This window comes from Podarcis raffonei, chromosome 7, assembly GCF_027172205.1.
Source record: "Podarcis raffonei isolate rPodRaf1 chromosome 7, rPodRaf1.pri, whole genome shotgun sequence".
Taxonomy (NCBI): Eukaryota; Metazoa; Chordata; class Lepidosauria; order Squamata; family Lacertidae; genus Podarcis; species Podarcis raffonei.
This window is the reverse complement of record NC_070608.1, coordinates 84,334,130-84,352,957: the sequence shown is the minus strand read 5'-3', so window position 1 is coordinate 84,352,957 and position 18,828 is coordinate 84,334,130. Positions and strand designations below refer to the sequence as shown.

Below are 18,828 nucleotides of genomic sequence, written 5' to 3'. Positions count from 1 at the left end.
GAGGAATGAATGAATGAATGTCCCCTCAGAGTATCTGCTTTATATACATTATTTACACAATGGGCTGCACATGATTGGCTAATTCCGGAATTCTACTATAAGCCAATCAGGTTGTGGATTCACTTCTATCTGGAGCATGATTGGGTGGTTCCTGCCAACCAATCATACTGCTGCATTGTTCTAGGACCAATCAGACTGCTGCATTCTGAATCCTATTGTTCTAGGACCAATCAGACTGCTGCAGTTTGGATCCTATTCAACTCAGTACATAACAGATTCTTACCTCCATCATCTGTGGGGTAAACTCAAAAGAACAGGCAATACGTTTTTGTGGTATTTTGCTTTGGGGTACAACAAGGTCCCATCTGTCACCTGCATCTGCTTCCACCCAGACTTTATGAATAATATGCCAGGCGTATCCTGTATATACGAGGCTCACCTGCCGCTTGTTGGAGGAATTCCTTTTCCTATGCAACAATTGGCCCAAAGGTGCAAATGGCTTGTGTGCATGTGTTGTGAAATAATAATAAGGATGATAAAAGGTTGTGGTGGCCATGATTCACACCTATGGCTGCAGCAAGCTGTGTCAGGTACATCTGTTGCGGCAGCTGCCAGATAATAATATTATCTCAAAGGATGACTGGATAAACTGGCATAACACTACATCTGTTGTGGCAGCTGCCTGAGAATCTGGTGTCAGCTTGATGGCAGTGAGCTTGCATTATATCAGGGCATCATGACCTGGTTATGAGACACAGTGGCCTGGTTATGAGACACCTTGGCCCTGCAGTTGGAAGATTAATGGACTAGATCAGAGGTCAGCAAACTTAACACGCCTCAGGCTGGTGTCTCCAGCGCCGATCGCGCGGTGGGCTGGAGGCCGGAGGAGCGCGTGCCCATACGCGTGTGCACATGCTATTTCTGGCACACGTCCGGGTCGGAGGAGCGCCAGAAATAGCTTGTGTGCATGTGCATGGGCCTCCTCCAACCTGGATGTGCACTGGAAATGCTTCCGCATGCGCACAAGCTATTTCTGGTGCTCATCCAATCCAGAAGTGGGCAGCCGCGCAGCGCAGCGCAGCACCGGTAAGAGCAGGCGGTGGGGGTTGCCGTGGGTCAGATAAATGAGTCCCTCGGACCTTATCCGGCCCACGGGCCTTAGTTTGGGAACCCCTGGACTAGATCAATAGACTATAGCAAAGAAATGAAGACTTGGGGGCAACTGAAGCCAAGTGCAAATGGCAGACATTCAGGATTTATTTTATTAAAATTTTATTTATTATCCAAAGATTACAGGGCGGTTTGCAATACAGTATAAAAATACAACCTGAAAACATGAAATACATGGGGGGCCACTAGGGGCACATTGGAAGATGGCCGACAATGCCATCTCTCCGGCTCACACGAGGTAATTAAGAGGCTGATATGGGAGTATGCAGCCTCCCTTGTTGCCCCAAGGAAATGGGGAACACTGCCTTGCCTGCTGTGGCCATAAATCACCCCCGGATTCGAAAGAAGGGGGTGAGGGCACTAGGCACAAAGCCCTTGTGTGGGTCCGGCTCTCCCGGACGCTGTCTCTGATCACGCACTAGCTGCAGCAGCTCAAAATAAACAATTAGAGAGAGAAGCAAATGCACATACTTCAAGTGAAGATCGGGAGTAAAGACTGCTAATTAAAGGGATCTCTGTGAAGTGGAAGCGACGGGCTAGATTTAACAATAAATCAAGAAGAGTCATCAAAGGATTGGTATGTAGCGGAACTGAAAAGGAGAGGGGGGGACTTTTCTTTTTTTGTCTTATGTGAGTACCTAATAACCCCCCCCCCAATAAAAGAAAAGAATCGTTGCAATTACTGATCACAAGCAGGAGGATTAAGAAATGTGTGGAAATAAATTGCTAATCAAAGACATGGCTGGTGGGAAGATCGGGAAGGAATGAAAGTTCTGTGTGACACAGCAATAAAAAGAGATTTGTTACGACAGGCCTGCCTACAGGAGGGGGAGGGGGAGGAGGACCATGGCTTGTTACTATATCGGAATGTGAGTTGGACCTGGCAGGGCCCCCTGAGAAAATTGATGAGAGACTGGCAGGCCTGTGGAAATCAACGGACAGACTGTGGGAATGTTTTGTACGGAGGTGGCGTCTGTTTTTTTTTTTTTGACATGGCTCTTGGAGGAGTGTAAAATCCACACAGGATATAACAACGTTTGTTTTCAACCTGCTTGTGGAGACTATCAGAGATCACAAAGAAAGGAATATATGATAACAACAAGAAGATGAGGAAAAGAACAAAGGGAAGGTACATTAAAGCAGCAGCAAGAGAGATGTTTGGATCCCTTTCGGAGCGCGAAGTATGGGTACCCCGAACAAAAATTAAAAATTTGGGTGTGTAATTTGGAAATAATGTGATTTGGAATTAATATGATGTGATTGGCCTGTTAATAAAAATTATTTTAAAAAGAAAAAAGAAAACACGAAATACATAACATAACAAACCAATAACCCCTGCTCCCACCTTGAGGAGCCAGGTTTTGAGTACCATGATAAAAGAACTGAGGTTGCAGTCTTCCCATAAAAAGTCCATTCCTGGTTAACTGCCCCTCCCACGAGTTTTTTTTTAACTTCAGCATCATAAGAGAGAGAGTGTGTGTCCTTGGTGCTGTGGTCTAAACCACTGAGCCTCTTGGGCTTGCCAATCAGAAGGTCAGCAGTTCGAGCTCCCATTGCTCCTGCCAACCTAATAATATTAATAATAATAATAATAATAATAATAATAATAATAATAATAATAATAATAATAATATTTATTTATATCCCGCCCTCCCCAGCCAAAGCTGGGCTCAGAGCGGCTAACAACAATAAAAGTAGCACAGCATTCTAAAATCAATTCATTCTAAAATCAATTCAAAATCAAATTAATGGCAACCATTGGGATAGAGTTCTGTGAAGAATTACCAAAGAAGGGGGTCAGACTGTGCCTTGGTCAAAGGCCTGGTGGAACAGCTCTGTCTTGCAGGCCCTGTGGAAACATGTCAAGTCCCGCAGGGCCCTAGTCTCTTGTGACAGAGCGTTCCACCAGATTGGAGCCACAGCCGAAAAAGCCCTGGCTCTGGTTGAGGCCAGACTAACCTCCCTGTGGCCTGGGACCTCCAAGATGTTTTTGTCTGAAGACCGTAAGCGCTAAGATAAGAAGTACAGAAACAGTTTCTATTCATGCAAACTTATGTGAACAAAACTCATGAGGTTGGGAGGGGTAAAGGGGGACCTGGAAAATGGATATAAGCTCTTTGTAAAATGCTTTCAGGTGTGCTTGCTGTGAATCAATTACGCAGGTTCCTTCTGCTACCCCGGATGGAAGAAATAAAGCTCTTTCTCTGAATTTTACCCTTGGTGTCTGTTTGGCTCCTCCCTCCCTCCCCCCGGGTGCAATGCTCTTCCTACCCCTGGGGAAGGCCTGAAAGGCTACACCCACAGGTCTCAATTCCAATTTGGACCAATTAATAGGGTATCCTGATATTTCACTAAAGTCATCTATCATTTGCATTGACACAGGAATATAGCAGAATGAGGTTTATAAATGAGGAATGGCTAAGGGAGCTGGGCATGTTTAGCCTGGAGAAGAGGAGGTTAAGGGGTGATATGATAGCCATGTTCAAATATATAAAAGGATGTCACATAGAGGAGGGAGAAAGGTTGTTTTCTGCTGCTCCAGAGAAGCGGACACGGAGCAATGGATCCAAACTACAAGAAAGAAGATTCCACCTAAACATTAGGAAGAACTTCCTGACAGTAAGAGCTGTTCGACAGTGGAATTTGCTGCCAAGGAGTGTGGTGGAGTCTCCTTCTTTGGAGGTCTTTAAGCAAAGGCGGGATGCGGGTGGCGCTGTGGGTAAAACCTCAGCGCCTAGGACTTGCCGATTGCATGGTCGGCGGTTCGAATCCCCGCGGCGGGGTGCGCTCCCGTCGTTCGGTCCCAGCGCCTGCCAACCTAGCAGTTCGAAAGCACCCCCGGGTGCAAGTAGATAAATAGGGACCGCTCACCAGCGGGAAGGTAAACGGCGTTCCATGTGGTGCGCTGGCTCACCAGATGCAGCTTGTCACGCTGGCCACGTGACCCGGAAGTGTCTTCGGACAGCGCTGGCTCCCGGCCTATAGAGTGAGATGAGCGCACAACCCTAGAGTCTGTCAAGACTGGCCCGTATGGGCAGGGGTACCTTTACCTTTACTTTACCTTAAGCAAAGGCTTGACAACCATATGTCAGGAGTGCTCTGATGGTGTTTCCTGCTTGGCAGGGGGTTGGACTCGATGGCCCTTGTGGTCTCTTCCAACTCTATGATTCTATGATTCTATGAATAGCATCTACAAATTGAACCAATTTACAGAATATACAAATGATTTACGTACTACTTCCTATGTTGTCTTATAGCACAGGCTAAGAGTTCCATGCACATATTAAAAAGCAAGGGTGAACGTAGGCGTCCTTGTCTAGTTCCTCTGAATAATGGGAAAGTAGCAGAAAACATACCCATTGTCCTTTAGTCTAGATGTGAGCAACTCATATAAGATCTTAATCCATTTGATGAATTCCAAAGGAAACCCAAACTTGCTTAACTTGCTTAAGAATGAGTCTCCCCACCCTGTGAGTCATTTTCAACCCAAGTCACATTTTATACCACCTTCACTGGATCCTGCCATTCAGACTTCCCAAAACTCAGTGTTGCGGGAGATTTCTCAAGCAGAAGACCAGTCAGTCAGAATTTTCAACAATATGTCAAGGGCACGAAGAATGGCCTTAAGGAATCTATCACAAGATGAGTCAATTGTTGTGGCTTTTTAATTTAATAAAGGTTATTTTTAAAAAAACAACAACAAACAAACCCTCAAAGCAACAGTTAGCTTAATGCACTTGCTTGCCAAGTTTTGATAATGAATAAAAGAGAATACATAATTGTTACGGAAATTACGTCTTTAAAGTTGTTAAATGTTACAAATAGTATGCATAAATGTATCCTTTCGACTTGACAGCTCAGGGAAGTTACCTAGCTTTAAAAATCATATAAAATCAACTCCTTTGCTAGTTTCCTTCATTCCATCGCTAATTTGCTTCATTGGCCAAGGACTTGGAAACCACTCCGTCCCCACCATAATCCCTCAAACTCACAGGAAGGTACTCATAGGCGTCAATCGCTGGGCAAAGGCACTCCTCTGGACTTGCCCAGGTGGCAGACTATGCAAACCAAAGTTCTTTTTTTAAAAATAATAATATTTATTCCTTTTGCAGCAATTTAAACACTCACAAAAAAAAACAAAGAAAAAACAATGCATTACAATACAAAAAGACTACATAAAAATTAACAAAACAAAAACAATTTAAAAACACATCAAAAGAAAAAAAGAAAAAACTTCCAATATCTTATCTTTCTTTCACATATTTCCACGGCCTCCTCACACCTCCCTTTTTGTATTCCACTTCTATTAATTATCTCAGTAATTCCTTTCCATCTTCCCCTATTTTCTATCCTATAATTATCTTAACACATTTTAACCTTATTTTCCTTTAATACTCTATTAATCTATTTATACTTAAATCCTTATAACATTTTTACTGAAGTCATATAACTTCATTCCAACATTCTTCTAACATTCATTAATTTTACAATATTTGTATAAATAATCTTTAAACGTTTCCCAGTCTTCTTCCACCGACTCTTCTCCCTGGTCTCAGATCTTGCCAGCCTTTTCTGCCAATTCCATCTAGTCCATCAACTTCATCTGCCATTATCCAACACTTCAGTGCTTTCAAGAGACAACCATTCTCTCAGCCAGCAAAAAGCAGATGGTTCACAACAAAGTTTAGGGGTCTGGCAGGGCAGGTCCACCTCCTTCTTTGGCATCCGTCAATATCTTAAATTTTACTCGAGGCTTCCTGCCCTGCCAAACAAATCCAGAAACATCCCTCTGCCACCTCCTGAAACAATCCACCCCATCCAAAACTTGCACTGGTTGGAACAAGAGCAACATCCCCGGCAACACAGCAAAGTTCTATTGTCCCTTTGTAGTAGGTGCTTAGAATGTATTTCCCAATACATATCCTGTATCCCCCTGTTGCCCCAACACATTCCTCCTATGTTAATCATGTATAACCCTCCCCTTTTCTGATGTAGCAGTGATATAGCAATGATGTAGTGATTATACTTAATGAACTGTATGCTGGGATAAGATAGAAACTTTTAAAAGTCCTTGTCACCCCATTCTCAGGGTTCAAACTTCCTCCTTGAACCTGTTGCGCAATAAACTTTGGTCTACAGCTATTTGCTCCAGTTGGTGGCAGGCTCTGGCTGACGAGCTGGGTGACTGAGCAGCCTCGCACCTAATTTTTTCCGTAACATAATGGAAGATATTGCTCAATTCTCATCACACATTACCCCACTGGCAAATAGGTCAACGTGCCACTTTGATTTCTATTATCTTAGCACATAAAAGGTAAAGGTAAAGGGACCCCTGATCATTAGGTCCAGTCGTGACCGACTCTGGGGTTGCGGCGCTCATTTCGCTTTATTGGCCAAGGGAGCCGGCATACAGCTTCCAGGTCATGTGGCCAACATGACTAAGCTGCTTCTGGTGAACCAGAGTAGCGCACAGAAAAGCCGTTTACCTTCCCACCTGAGTGGCACCTATTTATCTACTTGCACTTTGACATGCTTTCGAATTGCTAGGTCGGCAGGAGCAGGGACCGAGCAACGGGAGCTCACCCCGTCGCGGGGATTTGAACCACTGACCTTCTGATTGGCAAGTCCTAAGCTCTGTGGTTTAACCCACAGCGCCACCCACGTCCCTTATCTTAGCACATACAGCCCAACATTTCAGGATCGGAAAGTGGGACAAACATGCCCTGCCTAAAATTCCTGGTTCTTTCCCCTCCCATTCCACTCACCCACCCTGCCCCAATTCTTTGCAATGTAGGAGGCAATGTTTGAACGTAAGCTGTAAAACTTTTAAAATGTGCCCTTCCAGTGTGTTCCTAAAACACTCCCCTTTTAATAGCTCTTTCCAAGTTATTCCACTTCCCTAACACAGAGATCACATGTTTGGCAAGTCTCCATTCTGCTCTGAAACAAGAGAGGCTGGTTAAATCCATGTGGCTGCCTGGAAGGAGTTCCTTTAAAGATGTACTGAAATCCACATGAGGAGTGAGATAACAAAGATTTGGCAATCCCTTTCCTCCCAAACTGAGGGGAAGTGGCATAGACTAAGCCGTCAGGACAATTACTCTTTAATCCCTTCATGCACTAATTAGTTGCAAATATGCTAGGGTTACACGAGGCTGAAATCCAACCATGTTCTGTTTCAGAAGAGTTTTGGCTTTTATTTTTTTTATTAAATAATTTTAATTAACAGGCCAATCACATCACATTATCCAAATCACATTAGTTCCAAATTATACGGCCAAATTTTAAATTTTGTTGGGGGTACCCATACATCAAGCTCCGCATGAGTCCAAAACTCCGAACGAGTCCAAACATCACTTATATTACTGCTTTAATTAAACAGTTCTATCCAGTTCAATCCAGATAGTCCTTTAATACTTTCTTTCTCTTCTTGTTGTTATTGTATATTCCTTTATTTGCGATCTCTGATAATTTTCACAAGCAGATTAGCAGGCATCCTCTGTGTGGGTTTTGTACTCTTCAAAGATCATATCGCCCAGGGACAGCCTCTGTTCAACGCTTCCATAAAAAAAATAATAATATTCGGTCTGTCCTTTACTTTTCTCAGGCTTGCCAAATATATCAAATGAGTCAGGAGGCTCTGTCAGGTCAAGCTTGCGTTCCAACATTCCTTCTCTTTCGAACGATCCTGATTCTCCTCCCCCTGTCCTTCTTTCTCCGGCAAGCCTGTCTTGGCAAGACGCCATTTTTTAACTGCGTCATAAAAATTTTCCTCATTCTCACCGTTCACCAATCCTCTCTCCTGTTATAATCCATCCCACACAGTTCTTAAATTCCTGCTTGTGATTAATAAAAACGCAACGATCTTATTTCTATCTGGGGTGAAGGGTTATTAATATCACATCGTGCAAAGAAAAAAAAGTTTTTTTCCTCCACCCCCCCTTCATTCCAAACATACAGTCTCCTAGTGGTGATTCATCAGAAGATTTACTTGTCCATCTGTCACTCCCTGTCACAGAGATCCATAAATCAGCAGTCTTATCTCTCGAACATTACTTGATGTATGTGCTTCAGCTTCAATCCAATCATATGTTTCCAATTATAATTCCGAGCTGAAGCTAACCAGCACGCGCTAATTGGAATCGGCGTCAGGAAGATCTGACTTCACCGAGGGCTCATGCCAAGTGTTCGGCACCCCCATCTCTCGGATCAGGGGGTGCATTGTGAACACCGCTGGCAAGGCAGCTCCCCCCGTCTCCTGGGGGGGGGGGTAGGAAGACTGCATACTTCCCATAAAAGGTGAAGGTAAAGGTACCCCTGCTCGTACGGGCCAGTCTTGACAGACTCTAGGGTTGTGCGCCCATCTCACTCAAGAGGCCGGGGGCCAGTGCTGTCCGGAGACACTTCCGGGTCACGTGGCCAGCGTGACATCGCTGCTCTGGCGAGCCAGAGCCGCACACGGAAACGCCGTTTACCTTCCCGCTAGTAAGCAGTCCCTATTTATCTACTTGCACCCGGAGGTGCTTTCGAACTGCTAGGTTGGCAGGCGCTGGGACTGAGCAACGGGAGCACACCCTGCCGTGGGGATTCGAACCGCCGACCTTTCGATCGGCAAGCCCTAGGCGCTGAGGCTTTTACCCACAGCGCCACCTGCGTCCCTATACTTCCCATAGCAGTCCCTTAATTACCTCATATGGGTCAGAGAGATGTTATTGTCGGCCATCTTCCAACGTGCCACCTGGTGGCCCCCCAAAGAGTTTTGGGTTTTAAGAGGTAAATAAATTATAATACTGGAGTGGTTTGCATTCGAAAAATATGGATTTCAGGTGTCTCAAACATTGGGGGGGGGGGAATCTTATTTATATATCTGCTGTTCTGGCTCATCCCAGGCCATTCCAGCTTTAGCAGCAACTTAACAAGGGACGCGGGTGGCGCTGTGGGTAAAACCTCAGTGCCTAGGGCTTGCCGATTGAAAGGTCGGCGGTTCGAATCCCCACGGCGGGGTGAGCTCCTGTCTTTCGGTCCCAGCTCCTGCCCCCCTAGCAGTTCGAAAGCACCCTTAAGTGCAAGTAGATAAATAGGAACTGCTTTATAGCGGGAAGGTAAACAGCGTTCCGTGTGCTGCTCTGGTGCCGGTTCGCCGGCGCAGCTTCGTCACGCTGGCCATGTGACCCGGAAGTGTCTGCGGACGGCGCTGGCTCCCGGCCTCTAGAGTGAGATGGGTGCACAACCCTAGAGTCTGGCAAGACTGGCCCGTACGGGCAGGAGTACCTTTACCTTTACCTAACAAGGTTTGTAAGTAGGTGACATCAATGGGGTCTTTCATCTGGCCTTGCAACACCATTAAAGAGGCATGGGTTTTTCGTATTCTATAATTCATATTTATTTAGTTTTTTAAACTTTTTAACAATTTTTTTGCCAGTGCTTCAGTTTTTCTTCCTGGAAACAGACCTCACTGAACCCCTCTGCCTGCTCTCTTTCTGTATCTGTGAGCTAGTCTTCTGCATCATTCTGTTTAGAATGAGAAAGACGACTGAAAGCCACATTTCAATTCCAGCTAGTTCTGGTTGGCCAGAGATTTCTTGCGCGTTTTAAAATTTCCATTCATTAAATGCCCAGCGCACGCAATTGCAAACGCTTTGCGACAACTTTGAATGCCATTTTAAAAACGCCCAATAAACCTCTGAGCTAGGAAAGAGCGTGCTATGAGCTCTCTGCCGCCCTGTCCGCTGCCGATACGCGATGTACCGCTTGCAATATCGCAGGAGCGACGCTCCGCTGCAGCGACTCTGACGCGCACGCGCAAGCCGAAAGCCGGCAAATGAACCCGGAAACTAAACGGGCGTCGTGCGAGTTTGAAATATGATGTCCTCTTCCTTTCCCCTCTTCCTTCTGTCCCCTTTTCTGCGCATGCGCATCACGTCTTCCCAACGCGGCGTGGCGTCCGCGGCTGAGGGAGGCTCGTCGTCGGCGCTGCGGCCATTGGGACCCGCTTTGAGTCGAGGCCTTGCGTGGGGCGGGCGCGATGGGCCGCAGGCAGCGCCACAGGCGGCAGCCGCAGCCGAATACCCGAGAGAAGGGCCCTGGGGTGAGTCAGGGCCTGGGCCTGGCTGAGGCCTCGTTGCACACGTGTCTCGCCCTACACGTGTGTCTCTCCACGCGTGCCTCGCTCGACACGTGTCTCGTTGTGCCCGTGTCCCGCTCTACACGTTGCTCCTTGTACACGTGTCTCGTTGTACACGTGTCTCCTACGCATGCCTACACGTGTCTCGTTGTACACGTGTCTCCTACGCATGCCTTTTGCCGGCGGGTGGGGGGGTAGGGTTCCTGTGACAGAATGTCTTCTTCCCAAACGGGATGGGCTTGGGGCTTATTGACTTATTGAATCAATACCTCCTGGCAAATAGAAGGGGAAGAAATGGAGGCAGTGAGAGATTTTACTTTCTTGGGCTCCATGATCACTGCAGATGGTGACAGCAGTCACGAAATTAAAAGACGCCTGCTCCCTGGGAGAAAAGCAATGACAAACCTAGACAGCATCTTAAAAAGCAGAGACATCACCTTGCCAACAAAGGTCCGTATAGTTAAAGCTGTGGTTTTCCCAGTAGTGATGTATGGAAGTGAGAGCTGGACCATAAAGAAGGCTGATCGCCAAAGAATGGATGCTTTTGAATTCTGGTGCTGGAGGAGACTCTTGAGAGTCCCATGGACTGCAAGAAGATCAGACCTCTCCATTCTGAAGGAAATCAGCTCTGAGTGCTCACTGGAAGGACAGATCGTGAAGCTGAGGCTCCAGTACTTTGGCCACCTCATGAGAAGAGAAGACTCCCTGGAGAAGACCCTGATGCTGGGAAAGATGGAGGGCACAAGGAGAAGGGGGCGACAGAGGACGAGATGGTTGGATAGTGTTTTCGAGGTTACCAGCATGAGTTTGACCAAACTGCGGGAGGCAGTGGAGGACAGAGGTGCCTGGCGTGCTCTGGTCCATGGGGTCACGAAGAGTCGGACACGACTAAACGACTAAACAACAATTCATTTATTTGGCATAAGATCTCAGGACAGTTCACAGAATGAAATACAAAGTCAAAAACTTAGTAAAACAGCAAAGCAGTAACCCTCCCTTCCAACAGACACATAAAAAAACCTGTAGAATATTAATCAGCCCAAGACCTGGTTGAAGAGGAACGTTTTCTCCTGGTGCCTAAAAATATATAATGAAGATGCCAGGCGAATTTCCCTAGAGAGAGCATTCCACAAAGGGGGAGCCGCCTCAGAGAAATCCCATTCTTGATTTTCATGGTCCCACCCTCCTCCAGACCTTACATGGAGGAGGCTCACGAAGAAGGAATGGAAATGGAAGGCGTTAGCGCATGTCGGGTGGGTAAAGAAGGGCTGGCCTCCTTAACGTGCTAGATTTTTGTGTGCAGGGAGATCTATTATTATTATTACTATTATTGTTATTTGTTAAATTTGTATTATACCCTTCATCCAAAGAACTCAGGGTAGTTGACAGTGCACAATAAAACCACAAAGCCCATTCACATGCTCTGTTGGCGTATGTCCGCACCTGCAATTCTGAAGACACAGAATAAGGGATTTGCTGACTCTTTCTAACTTGTCACACCCACTCACTTTCAGTGCTGGCCTGAAAACTGCTACCCGGAGATTGTGAAGGAGAATGAGCTTTTCGAGCACTACTATGGCAAGCAGGGCATTGTGCCTCATGGCGAGTGGGAGAGCTTCATGGCGGCCCTGCGGGAGCCACTCCCTGCCACACTCCGCATCACAGGGTACAAGAGGTGAGCAAAATTTGGTCGCTGGTGCATAGAGAATGGGGTGGGTCCAAATTTTACATGTTTTCTAATATTTGGTTACGTGTGCATAAAATTTCTTTTCTATCCAGTGATCTTAAAAGTGATGAAAGAAGCCTGCTCATAGTGTGGTCCCTGCAGCTATTATCCCCATACAGTGGTACCTCGGGTTAAGTACTTAATTTGTTCCGGAGGTCCATACTTAACCTGAAACTGTTCTTTTTTATATATATATAAATATTTATTGAAATTTTCAAAAAATAAAGAAAAGACAAAAAAACAATTAAAAACACTTAAAATTTACATTTCTTACTATCAATAACCAATTTCCTTGACTTCCCCACACCTCCCCTTCTTGTATTCCAGTTCCAATTTTTAGCTCAGCAAGTTCTTGTCCCCAAACTTTACCTTATTTTCTTTAATTCATTTTAGTTAACCAATTTTAACTTATAAACCTCAATCTTTATACATCAGTACTTATTCTTAAAAATCTTTTTCTAAGGTCGACCCCAATTCCCTTCCACAAATTCCCCATTTTTATGTTCAAAATCAAATCAAATTTATTAAAACGGTCACAGACCAGATTACATTCATGAGCTTTTATTTTCTCTCTGCATTTTTTCAGAGAGGCATGCATTGGAAAAGTGATATCCTGTCCCTTTTTACCAATCAAGTTTTGTGTACAGCACCAGCCGAAAGCAACTGCAGAGCTGCTTTTCATTGGTGTGTTGTGTTCGTAGGCCACAGATCAGAGCCATAAGAAACACTGTACTTTGCTTAACAGAAACTGGGCTGAGAAGGGAAGAAGGCAAAGGTCACGAGCCATCGTTGCATTTTTATGTTAGTGGCAAAACAAAATTAAATGAAACAGAATATAATTGTACACCCTTTGGATTCCCAAAGCCAACCTGAAACTGTTCTTAACCTGAAGCACCACTTTAGCTAATGGGGCCTCCTGCTGCTGCTCCCGCGCCGCCAGAGCACGATTTCTGTTCTCATCCTGAAGCAAAGTTCTTAACCCGAGGTACTATTTCTGGGTTAGCAGAGTCCGTAACCTGGAGCGTACGTAACCTGGAGCGTATGTAACCTGGAGCGTATGTAACCTCGGGTACCACTGTATTCTAAAGTGGAGGGAAGAGTCAAGGTGAGAGAGTTCCAAACCTAGTGAGGAACTCATAGTGAGTTCATTGTCAAGATTTCAAACCAGGGATTTTCTGAATCACATAGTTCACACTGCAGTCTTAATCCTTCGTGAGGAGGGCAGGGAGCAGCACTTGATGCAGCAGAACAGCTAGCATTGCATGCACAGCCCTGACATTCATGCCATGAGGCTGGTGCAGTGAAGAGTCCCAGATTGGGCCTGCTGCAATCATGTGACCGCAGAATGCCCCATCCCTGAGAGACCCAATTTCTGGGGTTTCCGCTGGTGGGGATGCTGCTATCTGTAGCTTCCACCTCCTGTTTTGGGTTTCACATCAGAGTGTTCCCCCTGGTGTGCCTTCTCCATCAGGGAACTTCAGCAGAGTCTTCCATCCGGACCTCAGCACAGTGGATTAGGAGCTGGGATTGCTCTGCTTGTCTCTTAGTCAGTGCTCCTTTTATGTATGGGGGGGGGGCAGGAGGAATCCAATTTCCCCTTTGAGAGGAAACGTGCTCCCTTCCAATAAACATGTATATAAGTTTGAAAGCTTTGAAGTGGAGAATGCAACTGACATAAGTTTTCTTAATAAAGAAGGAAGCCCTGTAGTAAGGGAGGACTGTGTTCCTGGTTCCTTCACCACTGAAGCTTCTTATGAAATTAAACACAATTATTTTTTGCCCACTGATAAATTTCTACAGCGGTGTGCAAAATCTTAAAAGTTGCGGTTGGTTGATGGAAATGGAACGTAAGAGCCCTGCTGAATCAAACCAAAGCCTGTGGTGTATGCAGTTGTTTTTTGTTGTTGTTGTGTTATTACAGGGATAAAGTCCACATTGGACTACAAATCTCTTGGCCATTATGCTGTGCTGGCTGGGAGAAAAGGGAGTTGGGCCCCTACATCTCAAAAGCCATAGACTTTATACAGTGGTGCCCCGCAAGACGAACGCCTCGCAAGACAGAAAACCCGCTAGACGAAAGGGTTTTCCGTTTTGGAGGCGCTTCGCAAAACGAATTTCCCTATGGGGTTGCTTCGCAAGACGAAAAAATCTTGCGTCCCCCCCGCGGGTTTTTTCGCTTTTTTCGCCCTTTTCCTAAGCCGCTAAGCCGCTTATCAGCTGTTCCGCTGATAAGCCGCTTAACAACTGATCGCGAAAAGCCGCTTGACAGCTGCAGCGCTAATCCGCTAAGCTGTCAATGGGCTTGCTTCGCAAGACGAAAAAACCGCTAGACGAAGAGAATCGCGGAACGGATTCTTTTCGTCTAGCGAGGCACCACTGTATCCTTGCACTGTTGGTGCTTGCCAAAAGCAAATATTTTGCAGGTCTTTGTACTTCTTCAAAAATCTGCAGAACTTGTTTCACCGGGCAGTTTTCTGAAGTAATGCCAAACTACCTGTGTAACTTGTATTATCCAGGGTATGGACAGGCTATGCTAAAAATGTGTGTTGCTTAATATGACAGGCTTGTTCATTAAGGAGCTCACACAAGCAGCCCAGAACAGAGGCTGAATTAATCTGGCCCAAGGCCTCTCTGGATAATCATATGCCACATCAGGGTTAAACATTAGAAATGAATATCAACTAAAAAGTGTGAATTCCACCTTTTTAATATACAATAAAATGAATAGTTAGGCAAAAGAAAACCAGCTCATTTTCCCCAATCATACCATTAAACAAATTGATCCAATTAAATTTCCAGCCCCAATTGTAGAGCAATAAGCACAGCTTAATCTAACGACAGTTAAAAATGCACACCATTCAGTTCCACTCAAGCACACTTGTACATGATCGACACAACTTGCATCGAACACAAAGATTCTAATTTAATATTAGATCCAAATTTAATATTCTGGCACACTCTTAATTCCTTTCTCCAAATACTAAAAGTATTTCCTTAATTCAATTGTTCATCCTTAGTCAACAACACTGACATGTCCATATCATGAGACCCAGGCAAACCTGGACAAATACTGACATGCAAGGAACAATACAACCTCTGATAAAAGATTCATGCCACTTTTCCTTTTATCTCACCTGAGGGGTGGGAAAGATCTAATAGCAGGCTCTCAGCTTGGGGGGCGTTGTATAGAACCCACTTTTCTAACAGATCTGACACTACCCCCCCTTTATAAGAATTAAACAGCTTATAAAATACTTCATAAAGTACTATTATTCATCTTGCTTCTTATAAACAATGGCACAGAAGCTACTTCATGGAGAGGACAATTGATTAGTTACTATTTGGTTTTCTCTATTCTGGCTGTAAAAGAGACTCAAGACTTCTGTGGCAATATGGAGAAAGCCTTGTTATATTATGTGATGTGCCTTGCAGTTGGTAAAGGTAAAGGGACCCCTGACCGTTAGGTCCAGTCGCAGATGACTCTGGGGTTGCGGCACTCATCTCGCTTTACTGGCCGAGGGAGCCAGCGTACAGCTTCCGGGTCATGTGGCCAGCATGACTAAGCCACTTCTGGTGAACCAGAGCAGTGCACGGAAACGCCGTTTACCTTCCCGCTGGAGCGGTACCTATTTATCTACTTGCACCTCGTGCTTTTGAACTGCTAGGTTGGCGGTACCTCGTAGTAAATTGGCATACTGATTAAATTTCGAACAGCCTCTAGAGTGCTTGGTCATGTAAAATGTACTTTTCAAGAAAATGAGTCCATTCCAAAAATCCTGTAACTATGGTAGTAGTTAGAATTAGGTTTTTATTGAGATTTTAAAAAGTAGTTACAGTGAAATAATAGGTTGTACTGTTCTCTTTACGGTTCTAATGTTGTTTTTCATTTTGTAGCCATGCTAAAGAAATTCTCCATTGTTTGAAGAATAAATATTTCAAGGAATTAGAAAACCAGGTGGTAGACGGTCAGAAAATTGAAATGCCTCAGCCATTAAGCTGGTAAGACTACCTGTAGGATGGCCATCAAAATATTTAGCATATTCCTGCCTTTGCTGTGTAATTGTCTACACTGACTTTGAAGGTATTATTAGCCATTTCTCCCCTGCTATGTGGTATTCTCAACTTATTAGTTGCAGTGTGATCTTTTTAAAGATGATTCTAAATAAATACAGTTTGGACCCATAAATACATGCATGAAATACCATTGAGAAGTGGCTGCAGGAGGAGGGGAATGGGTGAAAATAGCCTCTCCGCTTCTAACAGTGTGAACATCTGGTGAATTGGAGTCTGTTCTACGTACAAGAGGAGCCCTTCATTTGCAGATGGGCTTCTCAGGATCCAAGTTGGGACGGTGGAGGATTTTGGTTCACTCCACAGTTAGCAGCAAACCTCCCAGCATCCAAGTAGATCATGCTTGGATCTTAATGTAGACAGGCAGATCAGATTGCTTGTCTATGAACCTTTCTAAGAATGATTTGCTCCAGCTTATGTTTTTCTTTTTGCAGTGTGGTCTAAGAAAGCACAGGACATTTTTCTAGAAAGCACAGTGCTTTCTTTATTAATCAAATTTGACTAAAAAGCTCCTGGAAGTAATGAAATGGTATGTCACCCATTCCAGAGTAAAAGTACAAAGAGTGATAGATAACCTCATGCCTCTTGCAGTATCCCATCTAGGAGTTGTTTTCAAAAAGAAAAAAGTCAGGAAATCCCTCGGGCCACCTCATAACTGCTTTATAACTTTTTGAAACCTTTAAAAGGCGTGGAGGTGTTTTTAGTACTTTGCCTAAGAAAATCCAAACAGACATTTGACAGAATTTGTCCACTAGTCTGCTTGTGGACACAAATTGGAACAAGACGGTTCTGTCCATCCCTAGTTCTAAGTCTCTATCTTTAAATAGCTGGGTAAGTGCAAATGCTTTGAAAGAGTGTGCAGACCATAAATATTGCTTCTAGGACTTAAATATACATACTAAAAGATAAAGTAGCTAAAACACATATATCAGGGCTTGAGAGTATCCTGCCTTTGTTCCCTTTTAAAGTCCATTGCTGACATCAATGTGTTTTTGTGTGTAGCATGCGTATTTTACCTAATTGAGTAACCTTAATACGTCTAGTATTATCCAGTTTCTACATGCTTCATACACAAGTTAAATTTGTGCAAATATAGTTAAAAATGCAATTGCATAAACCTGTTAGACTGGTTTATATGTATTATTTTATAATAAGTTAGCGTAATCATACTTAAAGGTAAAGCTAAAGGTACCCCTGCCCGTACGGGCCAGTCTTGACAGACTCTAGGGTTGTGCGCCCATCTCACTCAAGAGGCCGGGGGCCAGCGTTGTCCGGAGACACTTCCGGGTCACGTGGCCAGCGTGACATCGCTGCTCTGGCGAGCCAGAGCCGCACACGGAAACGCCGTTTACCTTCCCGCTAGTAAGCGGTCCCTATTTATCTACTTGCACCCGGGAGTGCTTTCGAACTGCTAGGTTGGCAGGCGCTGGGACCGAACAACGGGAGCGCACCCCGCCACGGGGATTCGAACTGCCGACCTTTCGATCGGCAAGCCCTAGGCGCTGAGGCTTCTACCCACAGCGCCACCCGTGTCCCTGTAATTATACTTAGTATGGACCAAATTTCTCAATCCATTCAGATGTTGTAGGAGATACTTTCCCCCCAATTTTTAGCTATTCTAATCTTAGCAGCAGTTAGTAGGTTGAACATTATTTCTTAATCATCTTCAAAAATTACATATTTTAGATAACCAAGCAGAAATATTTTAGGTTCCAAAGGTATATGATATCCTAACATATCAGAGATATGAACAGATTTCCAGAATGGGTAATTTTGTAGTGTTTTGGAATAGGTTCAGTGATAATGTCCATGTTGTCAACCTGCTGCAATACTGCTTTATGTTCTATAGTTTATTTTGTTTATCAAAAAAGTAACATTTATATATATATATAAATGGAATGGCATGTTCCATTATTTCATTTCAAATATGCCGGTGGTAGTTCTTATAAAAACTATATTTCATTAGGTATCCAGAAGAGTTGGCGTGGCATACAAACCTAAGCAGAAAGGTCCTGCGAAAATCCCCACAACTAGAAAAATTCCATCATTTTCTTGTTAGTGAAACAGAATGTGTAAGTATGTTCCTAAGTTGTTGTTCTAATTCCTTTTGTGTCTTACTGTGACCTTTTGCGTCAAAGAATTGTTACTCCCTGTCTTGCCATTGACATGTCCCTTGGGGAACTAGAGATTACTGTGTCACAGTGAATAGTAAGTTGCACATGAACATGACTTCTGACAATGTGTTAATGAAATTCTCCCATTAAGAGTTTGTTAGGAACAAAATCAGATAAACTTAGAACAATAAAACAATAAAACTTACATTAGGGTTTCATATATACATTTTCTGCATCTAAAATGCTCAAAACATGAAATTGGAGTTGCCACTGATTACAAATTTTTATTTTATTGGTCTAGGGGAACATTAGTCGTCAAGAAGCTGTCAGTATGATTCCTCCCCTGCTCCTTGATGTCCAGTCTCATCATAAGGTAGGCTTTGCATTGCTATTGGATCTTGAAGTCTTGTTAAAAGTAGCCTGACACAGTACATCTAATATGCTTTTTTTTGTATTATAAATTTATATTACAAATTCACCCTGGGGAGTGGCTTTCTTGAAACCTGGCTTCAGGGTATCAATAAGACACATTGCTGTTGCTTAAAGGGGACAGTTGGTCACTCAGTTGTGCATCAGGGCAGTGGGCAGTTGCACGAGTGACTTAATTGTTTTATCTTTTTAGT

The 18,828-nt window shown here is 44.2% G+C and overlaps 1 protein-coding gene across 1 annotated transcript in view; it reads left to right on the top strand.

Moving 5' to 3' along the window:
• Window positions 1-10,086: 10,086 nt before the first annotated feature.
• Window positions 10,087-18,828, top strand: part of NSUN2 (NOP2/Sun RNA methyltransferase 2) — a 32,791-nt gene continuing 24,049 nt past the window's right edge. Inside the window, exons 1-5 of the mRNA XM_053397248.1 lie at window positions 10,087-10,258; window positions 11,809-11,969; window positions 15,915-16,019; window positions 18,058-18,163; window positions 18,507-18,578. Of these exons, the coding sequence (XP_053253223.1) occupies window positions 10,196-10,258; window positions 11,809-11,969; window positions 15,915-16,019; window positions 18,058-18,163; window positions 18,507-18,578 (507 nt within the window). The 5' untranslated portion in view covers window positions 10,087-10,195. The remainder of the gene's footprint in view (window positions 10,259-11,808; window positions 11,970-15,914; window positions 16,020-18,057; window positions 18,164-18,506; window positions 18,579-18,828) is intronic.